We start from the raw sequence: 22,244 nt of genomic DNA, 5'->3' as shown, positions 1-22,244 counted from the left end.
GGGAGAACTTTACGTCTTTAACGACAAGAATTATCAGTTTTTGATGGTCTGGATAAAAAAACAAAAACAAATTCAATATGCCAAGCTTTCGGACTATTTACTAACTCCGGGCTACAGGAAGGAAAATCTTAAAAACATCTATACATTGATATAATTAAATTTTTAACAGATTGTTTCAAATTTTGTTGATGATAGACTCACTCCCATTAGTGCTACAGTTCTTGACAATGTTAGGACTAACAAGGGGACGACCAGGTGTCTCGGATTTGGACGATATTTTTTTTTGGTCACTCAAAATATGGCACATGTATCCACCAATTTTGTGAATAGATACTGGATTCGCCAAAAAACTTTTTTGAAAGTTGAAATTTTAATATTTCTATTTCGCCGTTCTAATTATTCAAATCAACTATGTGAATATATAATTTTAAAACATTTTTAATTTAGATTGCAATAAAAATATATTTAAAGCTATCAAATTTTATCAATAATCAAGAAAATTTTGAAAAGCAAATATTTTTGAATTAAACTAGGTCAGAATTTTTTCCTAAAACTAATATGAAATTTCGTTTTAGCACCTCAAGAGACTCCTAAATATAAATGTTTGTTTGAATTTAAATTTTTCGAATTTTTGACCCCTAAATTTTTCGACGACCATCTGCGTGACTGACATTCCTAATGCAAGTTCTACAACATTTTTTTCAGTACCAAGGAATTTTCATGGTTCATAATTCGTTTTGACAAAACATTGTCAAGTGCGTTTTACAAGTGCATCAAACATTAAAATCGGACTATTATTGCCATTTAACAAACAAAAATAATTTCTTACAGAAATCAGATATTTTTATGGTACATAAGTCATTGAAAAGCTACTTTTCTCTTAGGGGTCAAAAATAGATAAATTTAAAGTCAAATAAACATTGACCATAGGCCATACAGACTTTGTATGTAATTGCATTCTTTTTCTCTAACACTTACGACCAAGTGATCTTTTATTTCTCCCTTTTTTATTGATTTGCTCATCTGAAAAACAATTACAACCTTAAAAATCTTGTACGAATAAAGTTGACTTAAAAAACATGTGAAGAGAAATCACCTATAAAAAACACAAAATACGAAAATAGAAAAAAAAATAAAAAATTGAATTTATAATTTGTTGAAGTCGCGAGGAGCGGTCAAGAAGAGGTAGTTAAAAAAAAAAAACTTTTTCTCCCTTTTTTGCATTCCTTTTGATCTTTATTCGCGTCATCTTCAGGGCATAAAGTGTGCCTCACAATCACGACACTTTCATACGAAACCAATATGACACCACAACAGTCACACCACACAATAAAAAACAGAACGTATGAAAAAAGAATGACTGTTGTTTCATAATTTGTTAAAGTCGTGAGGAGAGGTCAAGAAGAGGTAGCTTAGAATAACACCTTTTTCATTTTTTACCGATGTTTCGACCTTTATTCGGGCCATCTTCAGGGCATTCAACAAATGTTTTTCCTTTTTCTAGTTTCATATTTTCCGTTTTTTATGGGTTATTTCTCCTAGCATGTTTTTCATGTCAATTTTATTCTTAGAAGATTTTTATGGTTGTAATTGTTTTACAGATGAGGAAATGAATGAAAAAGGGAGAAAAAAAAGATAACTTGGTCGTAAGTGTTAGGAAAAAGAATGCAATCACGTATAAAGTCTGACTGGCCGAATGTAAGAATATTGAAAACTTATCCAGGTTGCTCCACTCGTTATCAAAGTCCCTTTTTTTAAAATTGATAAGACCTTCCTACATTGAACTTAATCTTAAAGTGTGGTGCGACTGTTGTGGTGTCATATTGGTTTCGTATGAAAGTGTCGTGATTGTGAGGCACGCTTTATGCCCTGAAGATGACGCGAATAAAGATCAAAACGTCTGCAAAAAAAATTAGAAAAAGGTGTTTTTTAAACTCTTCTTGACCGCTCCTCACGACTTCAACAAATTATAAATTCTATGTTTTTTCCTTTTTCTATTTTCATATTTTGTGTTTTTTATGGGTGATTTCATTTCATATGTTTTTCATGTCAATTATATTCTTAGAAGATTTTTACGGTTGTAATTGTTTTACAGATGTGAAAATCAATAAAAAAGAAGAAATAAAAGATCACTTGGTCGTAACTCTTAGGGAAAAGAAAACAATTGCGTAAAAAGTCTGTACGGCCTTCACGCCATCAGTCACAGTCATAATGTGCTGAAATATTGGGTTTTTTGTGAATAATCAGGCTTTTGGGAAAAAAGTGAACGGACCGGAATAGTGACGGACGGAAAGATGTCTATAGGACATAGGACTGGGTGCCATAGACACCGCGTGTCATTCTAGTAGGAGCCGCGGGCTATGCTAAAGCGAAAGGGGGATGGGGATGCGGCGTGGGCTAATTACCGAGGAACGGCGGAGGGAGTAGAAAAAGAAATAAATTCCATTTATTCAATCGAGTCTTATTATAGGGGCATATTTATGTAAGGGCTGGTGCGATTGGCGGAGAGGAAACCCCCACTCAGCTCTGACTCCCTCTCCCCCGCGGTCGCCGTGGTGGGGTCGGGGGACGTCTCGGCCGGAGTAGGAGAGCGTAGTGTGCAGGGAGACTGTATGTGTTGCTGTCAGGGCTTGAACCGTGATCTCACTCATCAGCAAAGTGGCTGTGCCAGGGAACGAGACAAGGTCCTTGTGGCTGAACAACAACAACGGCGAAGAAAAAATGCCGATGATTCTGACGCCGAGCTACCGGGACCCCCAGCCCCAGCCTCTCGACTTTTCCGTCAAACCGACTTACAACATCCACAGACACTTCTTGCACTCGAGCAACAGCGAGACTTCGGACGATGAAGGGATCGGGCCACCCGGTAAGTCTTTTTTTCACTTCTCCCAGAAAAAAAAAATTCGCATCGATCCGTTTATCTACAGGTGCTCGCCGTTCTTATCAATCCGTGCAGTCGTCGGTGAATTAATTACAATCTTTCCCTCCTTATCGACGTTTTCGTGTTTGACAACACACTAGTATGACATGCTCGTCGATTTTTTCCCCCAAACACTCTTTTTTCCAATTTAAATCTCTGCCCGATGAAAATCTTATCGAGCATTCAACATAATCCCATTTCACATATACAACTCATAGCACAACAACTTAACTTCAACCAGGTTTCATAAAACATAGAACATTCCTGTCATAAGAATTCATTTTTTGGCTTGTACAATGAACATGTATTTCGGCCATTTCAGACTAAACAGGTCCGCCTATGCTCGCTGTTTTTCGCCTATTGTACGCGTTTCGGCTTCTTATCATCTTCAGTCGTGAATTTATCGTGATCTTACAACTTGCAAACTTGACATCTGTGCAAGCTCCATTACAGAGAAAAACCTCTTACAAGAATAATTCTCTTGTTCAAAACTTTCGGTAATTTGTATTGCAAAAATAAATCGAATCGTTATTACTTTCATCTAGTTTTTGTAGTTTTTTAAAAAAAATTTGTGTGAAAATATATCAATTTTCATAGAACATTCATAAAAGTAGATTTTTTTATGGTTTGTACAATGAACATGTATTTCTCCCGTTCCAGACTAAACAAGTCCGCCTATACTCGCTGTTTTTCTCCTATTCTTCGCGTTTCGGCTTCTTATCATCTTCAGTAGTAAATTTATCGTGATCTTTGGACTTTAGAACTTGACATTTGTGCAAGCTCCATTACAGAGGAAAATCTCTTACAAGAAGAATTCTCTTGTTCAAAACTTTCGGAAAATTTTCACAGCAAAGATATATCCAATCTTTCTTTCTTTTTTTTTTCATTCAGTTTTTGTAGTTTTTTATTTATTTATTGTGAGAATATATCAATTTTCATAGAACTTTCATAAGAGTAGATTTTTTTTATGGTTTGTACAATGCACATGTATTTAGCCCATTCCAGACTATACTGGTCCGCCTGTTCTCGCTGTTTTTCGCCTATCACACGCGTTTGGGCTTCTTATCAACTTCAGTAGTGAAGTTGTCGGTTTAATTTAATAAACATATATTACACAAAAGATAAAAACACGATTTCCAGTTCATATAAATAAACTCTTTACTTTTGTACAAATTTTGACCAAAAACTGACAGTTACATAATGTTTTCATTAGATATTATTCAAGATACATTTTCATTAGCAAAACAAATATTTTGAAAAAATGTTAATTTTTTATAATTAATTTATAGAACTGTAATATCACTGATGGAAAAATCCGACGTGTTCTCCTTAACAAAATATTCTTTTTGCAAATCAAATTTTTAAAAAGTTAAGTATTTTATTGTATCAATCTGCCCACCGGTTCCGTTTTAAAACCACTGTATTTTTCGTGTAAGTACAAAATTAGTTTTAAATATATTTATAGTTTTTTATAGTTTTTATTAATAAAATGTAACGGAATATCGTTAAATGAGCATAAAAAATCTACTTAATCTTCATCCAATTTATATGGGACTGTCATAAAAATTGTTATTTCCTTTGTGCCCTGAACAGCGTGTGTTTCGGTTAACCTGGTCCGCTTATGCTCGCTATTTTTGGCCTGACATGCGCGTTTTCCTTCATGCCGTTCTCAGTAGCGAATTCTCCTGTTTATTATAAATATCTTTTTCAAATAAAAATTAAAACGGCGGTGTCCAGTACGTATTCTCTACTTACTAATTTTGAACCAAAACTATCAGTTTACTTTATACTTACATATTAATTAAAAATAAACAGTATGAAGAAAAAAAAATCAATAATTTTTATAATTGATTTATAGAGCTACTTATACTTATAGGTGAACCATAAGATTAACTGACGCACAAAAAAAAAAATACCTGACATGTTCTCCTTGACAAAAAAATTAATAGAGCAAATCAAGAAAAAAAAAACAGTTAAATATTTTATTGCATCAATTTGTCCACCTGTTCAATTTTAAAGCCAATATATTTATCTTGTAGGTACAAATTTGTAACAAAATACATCTAAAATAGTCCAACCGGTTCAATTTATGTATACATATGTAGTACAGGATTATTGTTAAATAAATTCGACAAATCTGTTTGGCGACAGTAATATTTAGTAGGCAAATGTCATAACATAGATTATTGTTCGTGAATTTTCTTAAAATACCTTCTTATTCTTTAAAATTGAGTTTTAACACAGCTTGGATCCATATAGAAGTTGTTTGAAAAAAATTGTATTGCCTGTGGTGCCAGTCGATTTTTGAAAATTTCTCAGATAAGCGATAAAATTTGAACATCCCAGTGTGTATTTCGTCTACAAGCAATAAAACAAATACACAAAATATTTTATAGAAAACTGCACCAAGTTTTGTGAGTTAACAATCTTTTAAAAGTTTACGCTTAAGGATTTTTTTAATGTTTTAGTAGCGTGAAGTGTATTTGAACTTTTTTATTTTAAATTCCATTTGTCATAAAAATTTTGCAGTTTTTACACACTTCAGTTCTTTTACTTAATTGGCTCGAGATATTTATTTTTTTTATAGACAATTAACCAGAGATAACTCGTATTAAATGCATTGACGTGTGTTATAAAATAGGTATGTTAATTGGTTTTAAAACTATGATATAATTTAACTGGCTCGGGACATTTTAAATTCGAGGTTTCACCTGGTTTTTTTTATTATTTCATTATCGTTCACGTCATTATAGAAGGATTAAAATTAAAATAACTTTTACTAATAAATCGCAGAGTGTTAATGTTAATATGTAGATAGTTCAAACTAGTAGCCAATATTTTAGTTTCGTACTGTTTTTAAAAAGAAAAAATAATAGCCATAATCTCTACTTAACTTACTTTGTGAGAAATTTTGCATTGTTAAATTTTAAATAGTCATGAAACTGTTTAAAAGTTTACATTTAGTAATAATTTCACGTTACTAGAGGATAATTATAAAAATTTATTTTGTTACGATTTTAGGGTGAACTTTTAGGTGAGAAGAGGTTGTTGACTTAGTTCATTATTGGTTGTGCTATATTTATCTGTATTCAAAAATTTATGGATGAAAGAATTTAATCATGAAAATAAAATTGGTCACAAAACATTTTCTCACTATGCCTACACTCGTGAAAATAATTTATACCTAATAATAATTTATGCTTGCTTTTTGAGAAATAGTCGCGAAACTTGAAACACTTTAAATATGCACGAGTGTAATTCAGATTAGCTCGAGGGTCAACAACTTGTAGAAAAAAAGACTTCCAAGTAGGAAATTAGGAGTGTCGCACCGGAGGACACTGCATAATTAAATACGGAGGCGCAGAGGGCGTGACGGGGAACGTCGACCAAGCTACCGGGGCTTAACGCCTGCTCGATGACGGGCTTGAAATCGGCGTCGCCGGCTGGGGCTTAGGGGACTTCGCGCGTGCCCTACCTGGACACGTGCCGGCCCGAAATTCGGCAACCCCTTCCACCTGCTTAGGCCTCGTAGAGGGAGATTAATTGAAAATTATGACCAAATTGTTTTCTCGATAAGTGCCGACAGATGTCGAAAAATGTTTACATAAGTTTTACTAGGAACTTGGCGATTAATTAATCGTTTCGACTGGTAGATTTTTTTTTCTGACTTGCTTAATCTAAAAAATTGCAAAAGTGATATTAGATTATCCGATTATACATGTATACGTTGATAAACAAATTTAATTTAAAGATTAACTATGTCAGAAATACAGACAACGACAAATTCTTTTTACATTTATAGAAAGTTCAAGCTCTCAAGATTAAAGCATTAAGTCGAATCTTAAATTTTGAAGTATAACAATTTAGCAAACTTCATGGATTTTTTAAAACCATCCCAGTTGTTCCAAATCGACCCGTAAACTTGCATATTTTTTCGAATTTAAAAAAAATCTTAATGTAATTTTTGCCATTTTTACAAAATTCAAGCTCTCACGACTAAAGGATTAAGTCGAATTTTAAATTTTGAAGTGTAATAATGTAGTAAACTTCATGGACTTTTTAAAACCATCCCAGTTGTTCCAAATCGACCCGTAAACTTGCATATTTTTCCGAATTTAAAAAAAATCTTAATGTAATTTTTGCCATTTATACAAAATTCAAGCTCTCAAGATTAAAGCATTAAATCGAATTTTAAATTTTGCAGTGTAATAATGTAGCAAACTTCATGGATTTTTTAAAACCATCCCAGTTGTTCCAAATCGACCCGTAAACTTGCATATTTTTGCGAATTTTTTAAAAATCTTAAAGTATTTTTTCCATTTATATAAAGTTCAAGCTTAAGCAAGCTGTACCATTAAAAAGAGAATAATTGTCAAATTCTGTTATTAATTTTAAACCCATTTTTTTCCAATTAGACAAAATTGAACTGCGTAAATCCGTGCCAGTTGTTCCAAATCAACCAACATAAACTTCCACATTTTTCGAATTTTCGTTCATTTAAACGCGCTTTTTGCCATTTAGTCGAAATCCAAGCTTTCACGATTTAAAGGATTAAGTCGAATCCTAACTTTTGATGTGTAATAATGCAGCAAACTTCATGGACTTTTTCAATCCATTCAGACTTAATTGAACCATCCACAATTACGGAATTGTCAATTATGAAATTCTGAAGTGAATTAACCTAAAAAAATTCGTGGATTGCTTAAATTCACAAACTACCTTTAAGCAAGTTGTACCATTAAAAAGATAATAATTGTCTGATATTAATTTTAAACGCACTTTTTGTCAATTAGACACAATCGAAGCACTTGCGTATGAGAAGTCACGATGAATTTTAAAATTGAAAAAAAATTTTAAACTAATAAAGTAATAAATTTGCACTCCTCCTTGGTACTACCAGGCATTCTAAAGCAATATGAACCAATAAACCTGAATATTTTTCGGGCTTTCCTTATTTTAGAGGTGCTTTTTGCCAAGTCGAATATCAAGTTTGGAAGTGCAATAACGATGTAATAAACTTGCATAAAGTAATAAACTTCGTGAATTGATTTGAATTCCGATAAAACCCGTTTTATTGTCAATTCCTCCTATAAAAATATTAACTAATTTTTTCCCAATCAGACAAAGTTAAAGCAATTTGAAGCATGCAACAAAAGCAATGAGAAGTCAGGTTCTTACAATTGTCACAGTCTGAAGTGTAACAACGTAAATTCGCGAACTTCTTCCTAGGTCCTACGAGACGTTCCTAAATTCATATGAATGGATGTTATGAAATTAATTCGGATCTTAAATTTTTTGGTGTTTTAACGTAACAAACTTCGTGAATTGGACAATTAGACAATGTTGAAGCACCTGAGAATAAGGAGTAAAATCAAGTCCTTGAAATTTTTCCGTTCTGAAATGTAATGATATAACAAAAACTCGTTATAACGTATTTGTCAAATATCCTTGATAAAATTGATCGGGCTTTTTCACATTTCAACAAAGTTCAAGCATCCAATAAAGGAACAGGTCAAATCTTGAAAATTGTCGCATTTGAAGTTTAATACTTCATGAAACTTCATGGCACGTCAAATTCATCCAACAGGAGGCTTTTTTAAGTTTTTAAATTCCCTATTGTATTTGTACCAGTTTTGTCACATTCAGACGAATTTAAAGCATAAAAAAACGGGTTTTTAAATTTTTACATTATTAAATGTGTTTATAAGAAGCCATTTAATCCTTGCCTGAAAATAATTCCACTTTGTAAACAAATATCAGTTTGAAATCTGTATTTACTAAATTAAACAACATTATGTTTACCTAACAAGACTTCATCGGTATAGCTTGAGAAAACGAAAATGAAAAATATAAATGTATATTCATATACATGTATAATTTTGAATTAGTTAAAAATATTTTATTTTGTTATCGGTATATTTTATTCAGAAAAATATGTAAATGAAAAATACTTGAGAGTCGAGAGATTTTGATTTTGATGAGTGTTGATTAGATAATTTGTATTTCGTTGGGTAAAAAAACGCGAAAAAATATTGTTTTCAGTCTATCCCTTGTCTTTTGTACTTGTTCAACAATATTTACATCAAAAATAAGTGATAAATACTCACAGAAATAGCTTAAACAAGTAAAATCTGATAGAATTTGATTGATTCGATTTGTACGAGAACTGTTTTCTTTATTTTTTTTCAACCTTTGAGCTTTTCAGCCCATCAACTCGGAAACAATTGACATACATTTTGGATAATAAAAACCTCTTAAGCTTTTGCAACGTTTTATTTATACATTTACATAAATTTTGTTCTTTTAACACAAATGGTTAATTATTGTATTTGAGTTTTTAAATTGTACAACTTATTTTTGTGAATATTTTAGGCGACTGTTTGGGAATGTGTTCTCCTTTCAGAGGGTGAGCTTAGGACTTAGCCCCCGATAGAGGGAGAGCTTTTAGGGCCGTTCGGCTAAAACAAATGGGCTTAAGTAATAGTAAATCATTGTAAAAGTGGGCGGATTATTTGGATAATAACTGTGCAGGGTCTTAAAATGGCGTCAAACCGTATAAAAATGCTCTAATTTTCAAAACTTTAGTTTTAACCTAATAGAATTCTTAAGTTTTTTAATATTCGCTAAACCTGAAGTTGAAAAAAAAAGTTTTCTTGTTTAGTTTTATTTGAGATGGTTTAGTGATTGTAAAATCGGATCGGTCAAGAATCCTGTAATTATTTTTGCAAAAACATTTTCCAGGACGTTCTTCCCCGTTAGACCGCCAGATATTGATGGTAGCCTAGGGCTAGCAGGTCCGAGAAGCCTAAACTTTGAAAAATAACGATTAATTTTCCCTTCTGAGGTAGGGAAGTAAGGTCGTTTAGGTTCCGGGCAGGTAGATCTCGGTTTTGTTGTGGTCGAAATTTGGGACGGTCTTAACAGTGAAACGGTGGTTCCCTTAAGCCCCTGAACACCTGTTATTATTATGTTAAAACCGACTTTACGGTCCTGGGGCAATTAAAATTATTTTTAAATCCTACCTGGACCCCCAAGGTCGGGCATTGTCTTGTCGTTGAGCCACCACAGCCAATCCGAGTTCAATGAATCCATGTAAAAAGGCTACCCTGATGTACTTTTTTCGCATCCTACTATCAAAAAATGCGTAAGATTTTGAAAAATGGCAAAAAGGAGGGAAAATTCGAAAGGTGAGGTTGAGAGGGGAGGTTGGTGTCCGAGTGGATCGAAGTATCGATAGCTCAGGTGGTAGGTCGTGAGTTCGAATCCGGCTCGTGGTACTGGTTTTTTTTATCTCAACCAATACCTTTCATAAAGATTAATTAGTTAGAAAAAAATTTCATACAATATTCACTTCGAGCAAATTAAAATCAAAAACTAAACAACTTTACCAACAAACACCACATAGCACAAATAATTGGTTTCTAAACCTAACAAAAACTTTCATACCTCAAGAAATACAAAACTTCCTATTACTTGGTCCAAAATATTCGATTAAAAAACCACTAAATCTCACTATCACTAGATAATCTTTTGGTAAAACTTTGTAAATTTATAAACACATATTTGAAAAATTGAGTACAAAACCATGAATTACCTACTCCCTAGTGTAATTTCATTTCTGAAGTTTTTTAGCAAAAAAAGTTTCAATATCAATCTATAAATGAAGATTATATTGATATTGAAGCTTTTATATGGAAACCTAACTACGCAAGAAACCAACTGAGCACTGAAGATGACCTCAATAAAGGTCGAAACGTTGCCACGATAAGGAAAATGTTTTTCTAAAACCTACCACCAGATCGCATCTCAAAATCTCCAAATAATCATTAACTAACGGTCACTAAACACCACACATTTTGGTAAAACATTGTAAATTTATAAGCGCATATACATTTTGGAAAACTGAGTACCAGGTCAAAAATTTAAAAACGAAACAGTGAATTTCCTACTTTCTAACGTAGTTTAATTTCTAAAGTTTTTAGCAAAAAAAAATTCCAATGTATCAATTTTTTATATGAAAAGCTAAAATGAAGGAAACGACCGAATTACATTATTTATTTAATGGAACTTTACATTTTTTCAGAAATATCCAGATCCAAATATCAGAAATGTCCATCAAAAACATAAATTATGTTATACTTGATTCCCACACTCGCGCCCATTCATGTTTGAGCATGTGCCGAATATTCAAGCTATGTCGAATATGTTGACACCAATATTGATCATAAATATTTCTTCATCAGCACGAGTTCCTATAATTTGATTTTGTGTAAAGTTTTTTCTCATTTTTTCTCAGGACTTTGAGTACAACACGTCTGATCTGCATTGTATTATTTTTTTATTTATTATTATATTTCAGTTGTTCAAACAATTAACAATGAGTGTTTAAAATAAAATACATAAACAAGAGCGGAGAAACTATTGTAAACAGCACTCCTGACTATAAAAGAAAAACCCGATTATAAGAGTAAGAGTTGAAGGAGGGAAAAAGCGAGAAGGGACGGACCAGAAATTAACTTTGAAGGAAATCTCTTCGTAAGGTTTACTCTAGACAAAATCAACGATTTAGTACCGTGTCGATTGTTTTAGAAATGTGTCAAAATATAGGTTTGTGATCGTTGAACACCTCCTGCTTGACGTGGGGGGTCGAAATCCGCCAATTCATCCGGTTCGTTGTCGTACCGAGGGGGTGCGACGGCCGCAGATGTGGGACGAATCGAGGACAAACAAAACAGCAGAAGCGACTTCCATCCGAAAATCACACAATTTTATAGGACGACCTGACTTACTTTTTTTCCCACCTCAAAACCACTCTTTTCTAGTGTTTGAGTATACGCTTGTTTTTGCCCGGGAATCGAGTTGCATAGTACAATTTGTTTACACATAAAATAAAATGTACGCATCAAAATTACAAATGAATGACATTTTATTCAAACAAACGATTACTTGCATCTCGAAAACCCTTCGGAAGCATAAGCCTGTTCCATAAAACGAGAGCTCTCTCAATTCACTTTCTAAAAATATAATATATGACTAATCAACCTTTCCGCTCGGGCCGTTCAACCAGCTCTTCTGGGCCGGTGGACGGTTATGTCCGCGAAATGTCGACCCCTGAAAACTTTACGATTAGGTCTGATATTTGCTATAGAACCGCAGGTTAAAATATTCCCACACGTCCCATGGCTTAATTGCCCTCCTGACGAAGTCCTCGCCATGCCCCGACAGTCATTACGTATTTTCCGTTAACTTAAACCGTAAATAAAAAATAAATAATTGTCAACAGATCCAGATAGAAAGTGCAGGAACTGTCATCAGTGTTAGAATTATCGAGCACTTTTTCACTGACGAACACTTTGAATCAAGGTATGGTTTTGAAGAAGAAAGGTCATCCTCAGGGCAAAACAATCATAAATATGTTTACAGATTGACTATTTAAATGTTTTACAGGCGATCTCAAATCAGTCCAACATTGCCAAGGACCGTTAAAACCATACCTTGATCTAGAGGGTTCATGAGTGAAAAAGTGGTCGATACTTTTAAAATTAAAAGCAGGTATTTGTCAGTCATTTACTTCTCTGTCCTGGGTGTTATTCCATCAGTTTTTCCAGCTTTTAACCTGCTCTTTATCGTAGTTTCAAATTTTACAAAATGTTTCTACTAGTGCTGCTGATGAGCCGTCCCTTGCTTGTTTTAGCCAACATAGCTTAGTAGTAATTTTTCCCTTTTCTTCGCCCATAGATACCTTTACATCATCAGTCTTCACAGTTAATGTTGTTGCAATGTCAATAATGTTGCAGTCTCCTCTTCTTCTTGGCAGAAGGTACACATACTGTCTGCCAATGATTTTAAGTGCCTATGGAGTCCATTAAGCAGAACGGTTTTAATCCTGAGTTTTTGTCTAGCTTTAGTGTAGCAGCTTTTTTTTTACAGCCACTTGCTTGCCTGTCCAGGGGTGTTATTCAATCAGTTTTTTTCTATGAGCTTTTAACACAACCTTTATGCCAGTTTAACGTTTTACAAAAGGGTCCTACGGGTACTGCTGAGGCTCCCATAGCCTACATAGCTTCGTAGTATTTTTTTCCTCTTATTTACCCATAAAAACCTTTTTGTCATCTTCTCAGTGCCATATAATATTTACAGCAGTATCCTCTTCTTCCTGGCAGAAGGTGCACAGACTGTGCAATAATTGCAAGCGTCTATGGAGTTCAGTTAGCAGAACTGTTTTAATCTTGAGTTTTGTCTACCTTTGGTGTAGCAGTTTTTTTTCACAAATTTCGTCTTTCCTGGGGTGTTTTCCATCAGGTTTTGACTTGCTTCCTTCTTTAATTTAAGATTTTTTTGTCGTGATGATGACCTTAAAATAAATCGAAAGCTTGGCAATAACAACTGAATTTGCTTAATTCTTCAAGACCATACCTTCAACCATTCGTGAGGAACTGTCATACAAGGATGAAAATAACAAAGGATAATACATACAACAAGAAGTAGAACCACTGAAAAGTGAACAATAAAAGGAAGCATAAACAAAAATAGTCTTAAGCATAGAAGGGAATCAAAAAAAGGTCGCTGAGGCTTGAGTAGAAAGATTCATACCACTATAGAGTTTCTTGGTAACACTACTGGTTTTCATCTCACTCCAGGAGAGACTCATGATCACATTGGAGATGTATTACTTGCTGATAACACTGCTTAAAAAGTGCCGATCGTTCTTATGATGCCGATGAGAAGCTTGTTTACGAGCAATTTGAATGTCTCAGATTGCCTTGTAATTTGTTAAGTTGGTTTCTTTGGTGTTTCAGGAATCCAATGATGATCGGACGAACACTTTTTGAACTGATCGACACAGATCAACATGACTGGTTCCGTCTATTCTCGCTTGTTTATATATTATAAACGCGTCCGACTTCAGTGAACACGACTATATGACTGACAGAGTAATCGGACTTTCGTGCACAATCAAATAAAAGTTACTAGAATTTCTAAACAATCTTTTTCCCTTTAATTTAAAACGCGAAAGTGAATTTAGTAACGACGGCCCCATCGGAAAAGACGGATTTGATATAAAAAATTAACCATTATAAAAAAGTCCCCAAGACTAGTTATAATTTGCGGGAAATAACATTTGGATTCTGGGCAGATTCTTCGAGAATACCAGCCAGTCCAAAGGGCCTCCGCCGCTAGCATTTTAATGCCTCGGAATTAACATAAGGAATTCATTAGAAAAAAAGAGCCGGTGCCCTGCCGTTACAGGTAAGGGCATCATAATTGTTATTATTCAAAGGGGGACGTGCAATTAACGGACTCTGGCGATTTTCCCGGCCGCCGATGATTTTCCGGGTTTTCTCGTAATGGATCTGTTGAAATTTTCCAAAGAGCGAGGAGAAAAAAAAGGAACGAACGGGATGGATTCGACGTCCGGGCATCCATCATTCTGTCCAGGCGGATTAAAATGGTGAAGAAATGCGGGCCTGTTGTGATCGAAAGTGAAATAAACAAACAAACAATGATATCTATGTAAATTTGGCGGTGGAGTCAAATAGGAAAAAAATTGATTTTGTAAAACATTTAGTATTGTACGATCGACGTTTAACAATAATTTAATTTTTTTAAAGTATTGTACCGATCTCGGGTCATAATCACCACGACCCCGGCCCTTTGAAACTTTGAAACTAAAACAGTAGGAAAAACCACTATTAAAAGAAAATGGCAGCGTCGGTGTCAGAAGCTCTCGCGTATCAACTCTCGAAATAAGGCCCCTCACCCGATTAAGAATAGACCAAGCGAGGTTTACACATGGACATTTCTTTCATATCCAGCATGCAGATCCTTGGCTCCATACAGAGAGCGCGTAGGAATGCCACTCGATGTGAGAATTGCTCTTGAGCAGGACAGTGTGTATTTGTTCCCCCTGTTCCGATTCTTGTAGGAAAACAGCGTTTTATTGTACATAGTATTGATAGTCATTATAGGCTTGCACTGGTGTAGAGAGTGAATGTATTTATTAGCGGGAGAGGGTCGATGGCGGAACATCGATGCGCATGCGTTCGCTGCTGAATTGCCTACCTGTTATCAACCTCTTTGGCTGGCGGATAAAACCGAGGTCTTACCCAGGACTGCCAACACCCGACATGGGTGATTCTCGAAGCCTGACGGATTACAAAACCTGGAATTACCGGGGAACAGAGAGAAATGATAACCTCAACTTAATGTGTGTACAGATTTGAGCTTATATAAATCCAAAGAGGGGCGTCGATGGCCGCAACGGTTATGCGTTGACACGGCGCTCATCACTGTAAGGTAAAAGTCCCGGGTTCGAATCCAGCGGCCATGCATGCAGTGGGGATTCGAACCCGACATACTCACTTACAAACGGGCTTTTTGATATAACCTCTGCTGTTGCGAACCCTCGAAAAAAATCCAAAATCTTGAAAAGTCATACATATTATAATAGAAACCAAAGGCAATATTTTTTAAATTAAAATACTCCAGAATTTTAGTCAAATTGTAAGATTCTGTTGAGCCCTGCGGGGTGATGAATTTGTTGTTTGATCCTTTCCGATCGTTTATCTTAAATTCTGGTTGATCAGCTTCTCATATTGAAAAAAAATCTCGAGTAGAATGCCGTGAACCTAATGGTTTTATCTCCTTTCCTTATTAGATTAGTCCGATTTTCTAAAAATTGCCAGTCTAATTACAAAAGAGCGACACAAACATCATGAAATTTGCGAAATGATAATTTTTGATCAAGTTCTTTAAAGCGTTCACGTAACCTTTATACGGATTGAGATAAAACCGTGAGGTTTTCGAAATTTTAACACGACTAGCTAACCACTCTATATAGTACATATAAATTTTAAAATATTGATCTAAAATATTAATCTACAAGTTTGGTTTATCAGGATAAAAGTGAATGACTTGTTTTTTTGAATTCTCAATTGTATTTTGCAATGAACTTTTTATAACGCAGATTGAATTAACAAATGAGAGATTTTTATAATCTTGTATGCATTGTTGAAGTTATTTATTGAATAATTTACAAGATAGGGAGATTATCAATGGTGGTTGTTTGTATTTGAAAAAGTATAGGCTTTTCATTGCCCGACTCTCAAGGAGAGATTAATCCCCAATTAAAGGAGACTAATCGAAATAATTGGTTATCGTATGTATAAAGAATTCACGTCATAATAATTTTTACGTTGAATCATCCGTAAACAAGTGATTAATACGGGCATTCCGCTTTTTATACGTGGTCAATTCGGGTAAACACAGATAATGGGGAAAACATCGGAGAAGTCTTCAAATCTAAATCTCTTCGACTGGGTTGTAACGGTGAAAAATATGAAAACATTATAAAGTCGAAAATGGTCAAATCGGTTTTAATAATGTCAATAAACATTTTATTTTAAAAAACTTGATTCTCTACAATATACTTGACTTATGGTATGCACGTTAAGTTTTCCCATTATTCTTATTTCCTTATTCTTATCTCGTGTTTTATCAGATTGTAAACACTTTTGGAATTTTTTTTTACAATTTTCGTGTGTCATTAATTAACCAATTATTAATTATTCGCCAGTTAGTAAGCCTATTGGCTATATTTTCCAAAACGATTAACAACACGTACATAACAGTTTTTTTTTCGTTTTGTTTGTTTTATACGTCATTTTCCTAATAAATTATTTATAATCAAACAAAAGGATTGAATTCGTTAAAACAACGTTTTCTTTAGGATTTTGCTAACCGTACTGTTATTAGCAGGAAAGGTTTTAGAAAAAAAAATTATTAAAAGATTGAGCCTTTCTGCCTAAATGTATTTTTTTTGTGTAGTAATACATAATAGTAATAAAAAGAATAAACTTTTTAAAACAAAAACATGGATGATTGCAGATTTATGTAAGCACACATATAACACAGGGGCGTCGGTGACCGCAGCGTTTAGGCGTTGACACGGCGTTCATCACAGTAAGGTAAAGGTCCCGGGTTCGAATCCAGCGGCCCTGCATTCGAACCGGACATACTTACAAATGTTTTTGTACTTTTTTTTTCATTTTTTCAAAAACACCGGCACTCCAAGGGTTGATATACATCTACATATCATTTGCTTAGTTAGGGTGATGGAGTATTCGATAATCCTTCATCACCCTGTAGAAATGTAACCAAAGTAATTGAGGGTCGCTTGGGTACTTAATATTCCTTTGAACCTCTCTTAGTACACATTCACGCTAATAAATACATTCAGTATTCCTCCCTCACAAGCTAGTGGTACAAAAGTATTGTTACTGTATTCAATAAGACTACGTTGTTTTCTCCAAGAATCGGAACTAAGGACCGCTGCTCAATCACAATCGTATGGTGGCATTCCTACACGCTCACTTTATGGAGTCAATGAAGTGTACCTTTCAGTTAGGTGGGATATATGAATACTGCATGCCCGAGATATACGGGCTTTGGCCCAAAATTAAATTTTCGTGTGCCAACCTCTCATGGCTTAATTTTAATCGGAGGAGGGTGACCCTTTTTCTACGAGTTAGGTCCTCCTAGGGCCTCTTGACAGTTGATAGGCCAGAGGTGCTCTAACGAATCAGCCAAAAACCTATTTTAAAAAAAATAACAATACAGTTATTATTGTTTATATTTCCTTTTGGTTTATTGTTGCATTTTTATAAAAACCTTGTCTGACCAAGATGTTTTGGTTCTGTCAGATTTGACATTTAGCAAGGGGAAACGCAACCATTCAGGTCTATCAATCTAGGACTCAAAATAAAATCCCGCTGTTTAACTAATTTTAATTATTTATTAATTTTTTTAATCTGTAATTATTATAATTTATTTTTTCTTTCTTCTGCTACCAAAAAATGGCCCATATAGACTGAAAATAGTAAATTTTTATATTTTTATTGCGTTTACGAATGTTTTGGAATAGCCATACAGATAGTTTTTTTTTCTCTAGTATATTAAACTGGTATATCAAGTAAATGAAAAGTCTTCAGGGAGGGAGATAGAATTGTCAAATCGTTGTCCCTCAGATTGCTCATCTACTCGCAATGGGTTGCTGGAACCGTTTCACAATTTTTTCCTTGGGGGCTTGCTACCCAAAAATTGTCCTTATAGACTGAAAATAGTAAATTTTTATTATTTGGAGATGGTGAGGTGCTGTCTGGTGTGACGTAGAAAAACATTTTCTTTATCGTGCCAACGTTTCGATCTTTATTGAGATCATCTTCAGGGGCCTGGGTTTGTTAATAAACATTGTTCAAATTTTACAAATGCATGTAGGATGTGAAAAAAAAGAATTTATACAATGCTAGAAAATTTTAGGTTAAAAAAATGAATTTATACAATGCTAGAAAATTTTAGATTAAAAAAATGAGTTTGTACAATGCTAGAAAATTTTAGATTAAAAAAATGAATTTATCCAATGCTATAAAATTTTAGATTCAAAAAATGAATTTATACAATGCTAGAAAATTTTAGATTAAAAAAAAAGAATGAGTTTATACGATACTAGAAAATTTTAGATTCAAAAAATGAATTATACAATGCTAAAAATTTTCAAATTAAAAAGTGAATTTATGCAATGATAGAAAATGTTAGATTAAAGACAATGAATTTATACAATGCTAGAAAATTTTAGATTAAAAAAAAAGAATGAGTTTATACAATACTAGAAAATTTTAGATTCAAAAAATGAATTATACAATGCTAGAAAATTTCAAATTAAAAAGTGAATTTATACAATGCTAGAAAATTTCAAATTAAAAAGGGAATTTATACAATGCTAGAAAATTTTAGTTTAAAGAAAATGAATTTATACAATGCTAGAAATTTTAGATTAAAAAATATATACATTTATACAATGCTAAAAACCACTATACGCCACATGTAAATTTTTATATTTTTATTGTGTTTACGATGTTCGGCAATAGACGAAGTCCTGTTTTTCGTCTAGTATATTAAACTAGTGTATCAATTGAATGAAAAGTCCTGAGGGAGTGAGATGAAATTATCGAACCGCTTTCCCGCAGATTGCTCATCTGGAGTCGCAATGGGTCTGCTGGAGCCGTTTCACAATTTTTTCGGCGTGGGAACCCGTGTCGGAAGGGAAAGAATGACTCAGCTAGACTCCAGGTAGATTACTTAGTGATTAGCCTGAATCGGCGGACGGACAGACACACGGGCTTAGCGACCCGGCTTGAGCAATTAAGTCACCCGATCCCTAGTTAGTGTTTGCATAGCCGCCAGCGGGATTCGTAATCATCAACACCTGACACAACTCCCATTTATAAAAACTACTTGCAAATCACGTAACTGGGGGAGAAATTTCCAACTCGTAACATTACATTCCGCCTTTCGGCAAGTCAGGAATGGAGAACATTTTATAACATTGAAATCCGTTTAAAACATTATGCCATTTCCAAAGTCAGAAAGCTTTTAAAATTTAATGGGCCCTCGGAGTAACACTTCTCTCACTCGGCTCTCTTTGATTGCTTCTCAATTAATATTCATTTATCTTCCTCACCCGATCCTTGACGACATTTTCGTCTTTTCACAAAATATGGAACGTTTTGTAATTTCGGTTGCTTAAATTATATCAATTCGAATGCCGTGAGAACGAACGACTTGATTGCCGACAACTCACAAATGTCACGAAGTCATCAAGTGGTCGCTAATAGTCGCCTAAAATCTTCAAAATCAGAACTACTAAACTTTACTCTAACTATGAATCCTGCTTATTATATCCTTCTCCGCTGTTCCTAATAAATCTAAGCACTTTTTGGACAACAGCAATGAAAATTGACAAAACTGAAGGGAAATGGAAAAATTTTGGAATTCACAGGCTCAATTTTTCTCTTTTATTTTATTCTTCGGATCACGTTTCAGGAAAATTTAGCCTATAAACTGTGAATGTGGATCCTTAAAGCTTTACAATACGCTTTTTCTATCTGCACGATGACCTGACTATTGATAGCAATTCTGTTTCTATAATGAAAAAAAAACACTTTTTTGTACTGATTGTGAGTGCAAGTTTATTATTATTTCCCAATCGAAAGAACTGGATGGACTCATGTTGAGCAGATCTGGTTTACGTTTCACTCATGGTTTGCTAATTCCTCATTGAAGGTGGCATCAAGTCAAACATTCTTCTGATTATTCATAATTGTTCCTCAATGAAGATGTCACGAATTAAACTGTCAACTAGAGACTGACCCAGAAAACTGATCAACGTCGATCCGTTCAACAAAAGTTAAAGAACCAATTGGAGCAAAACAAAAAAACGTGAAATTTCATTAGAAGCAGATTTATTAATTTATTATTTGACTAGAGATTGACCCAGAAAACTGATCAGCGTCGATCAGTTCAACAAAAGTTATATGACCAATTAGAGGCAACAAAAAAACATATTTCACTAGAAGTGATTTTATGTTTTAATTAATGACGTATATTTTAAAATTATGTGTGGTGTTTAGTGACCGTTAGTCAACGATTATTCGGTCTATGTGACCTAGGTTTTGGAAACACATTTCCTTTATCGTGCCACGTTTCGATCTTTATTGAGATCATCTTCAGCGCCTGGGATTTATAAAAATTGTTTAAATTTTACAAATGCATGAAGGGTGTGAAAAAATGAATTTATACAATGCTAGAACATTTTAGATCTAAAATCTTTTAATCTAAACTTTTCTAGCATTGTATAAATTAATTTTTTTTTGTTTAAATCTAAAATTTTCTAGCATCGTATAAATTCATTTTATTTATTTTTTTAATCTAAATTTTTTTAGCTTGTATAAATTGGATATATTAATTTTTTCACATCCTACATGTATTTGGACAATTTGTACAATGTTTATAAATCCCAGGCCCTGAAGATGTTCTCAATAAAGATCGAAACGCTGGCACGATAAAGAAAATGTTTTTCTAAAACCTACGTCACACCAGACCGCATCTCACTATCTCCGAATAATTTTAAAATTATTTAAATTTTATTAAGTGATTATTCATTTTTATTTTTCAATGAAGATGTCATGGACTAAACTATCAAATATTAAGTACAGACGGACCCAGAATAGCAATCAGTGAAAATCAGTTCAACAAAAGTTATATCACCAATTGGAGGCTACAAAAAAACATGTTTTACTAGAAGTGGTTTTTTTTTAAATAATGACACATAATTTAAAATTGTTTAATTTTAATTCTCCGATCGTTAATATTCATTTCTCACTGAATATGTCACGATCTAAACTATCGAATGTTAAATATAGACGGACCCAGAAACGTGATCAGTGTCGATTGGTCCGGCTAATATCATGATTGAAGATGATCGCACGGAATCTTCTTGTTTTAATATGTGATAACTAACTAGTCGATAATTCGACTATTCGCATCAACTTATAACGGTAGGTAAACGGTCTGCCCGCGGAAGGTGCTCAGGTGCAAATATAGAAGTGGTCTCAAGCTATTCAAATCTCTTTTCGATCCGATCCAGCTACCGAGTCCGCGTTCACACGGGACTTGAAAATAATTCCAGTTAATTCCATTTGCGGATGAATAAATTATTGCGCAACGGGTGATGCCGAGGTGAACGCGGTATGACAAGTCTATATCGGAAAGGGTATTTGTTCCAGTTGTGTATTATTCGCGAACGTGAAAATTCCTTCTTAATATCAATTAAAATTCTTTTCTATATTGCCGGGTGGAGTGTCGGCCAAGGTGAGCTTCAAATGTCATCCACGTTTAAGACGGTAGCTATTTTTTAATCGATTAGTACCCGCGCCGTTTCGACTTTACGATTCGAAAAGGATTGAGGAATGCTCCGGCAGATTGGCTCTGGTCATTAGCCTGATGACTTTAGGATCTCTCTTCTCTCTTTCTCCCTCATTCGCTCCCTCCGTGTACACGAACCGCTCTCCTGTAATGCTTCCATAAGCTATGAAATACGCATTAAGGGCGGACCCGGGGGGATACATTTGAATAATCATCAGGACGCCGTCGGAACTCTGACTCATCAGATATTCAGGTAATATTATTGCCGTCACTCCTTGAGTGTTTTATAATACGAGTACATGGAAATATTTTGTCTACAACCTTGGAAGAATCAGAAATTCCTTTGATCGACCGAAACCGTTGGCCTAATTTCACAAATCCCTAACCATCATAAATAATAATGTGTGGTGTTTAGTGACCGTTTGTAAATAATTATTTGGGGATCGTGAGATGCGGTCTGGTGTGACGTAGGTTTTAGATAAACTGAAAAATGCCAAAAAGGAGGGAAAATTCGAAATGTGGGGTTGAGATGGGAACTTAGTGTCCGAGTGGATCGAACTCA

The 22,244-nt window shown here is 34.2% G+C and overlaps 1 protein-coding gene across 2 annotated transcripts in view; it reads left to right on the top strand.

The window, feature by feature from the left end:
• The first annotated feature begins 2,573 nt into the window (after window positions 1-2,573).
• Window positions 2,574-22,244, top strand: part of LOC106674257 (POU domain, class 2, transcription factor 3-like) — a 108,569-nt gene continuing 88,898 nt past the window's right edge. For both annotated transcript variants that reach the window (XM_014406879.2, XM_014406877.2), the window contains exon 1: window positions 2,574-2,866. In XM_014406879.2, the coding sequence (XP_014262365.1) occupies window positions 2,722-2,866 (145 nt within the window). In that variant the 5' untranslated portion in view covers window positions 2,574-2,721. The remainder of the gene's footprint in view (window positions 2,867-22,244) is intronic.

This window comes from Cimex lectularius, unplaced genomic scaffold, assembly GCF_000648675.2.
Source record: "Cimex lectularius strain Harlan isolate CLEC.00 unplaced genomic scaffold, Clec_2.1 scaffold177, whole genome shotgun sequence".
NCBI lineage: Eukaryota > Metazoa > Arthropoda > Insecta > Hemiptera > Cimicidae > Cimex > Cimex lectularius.
This window is presented reverse-complemented; position numbering and strand designations above follow the sequence as displayed.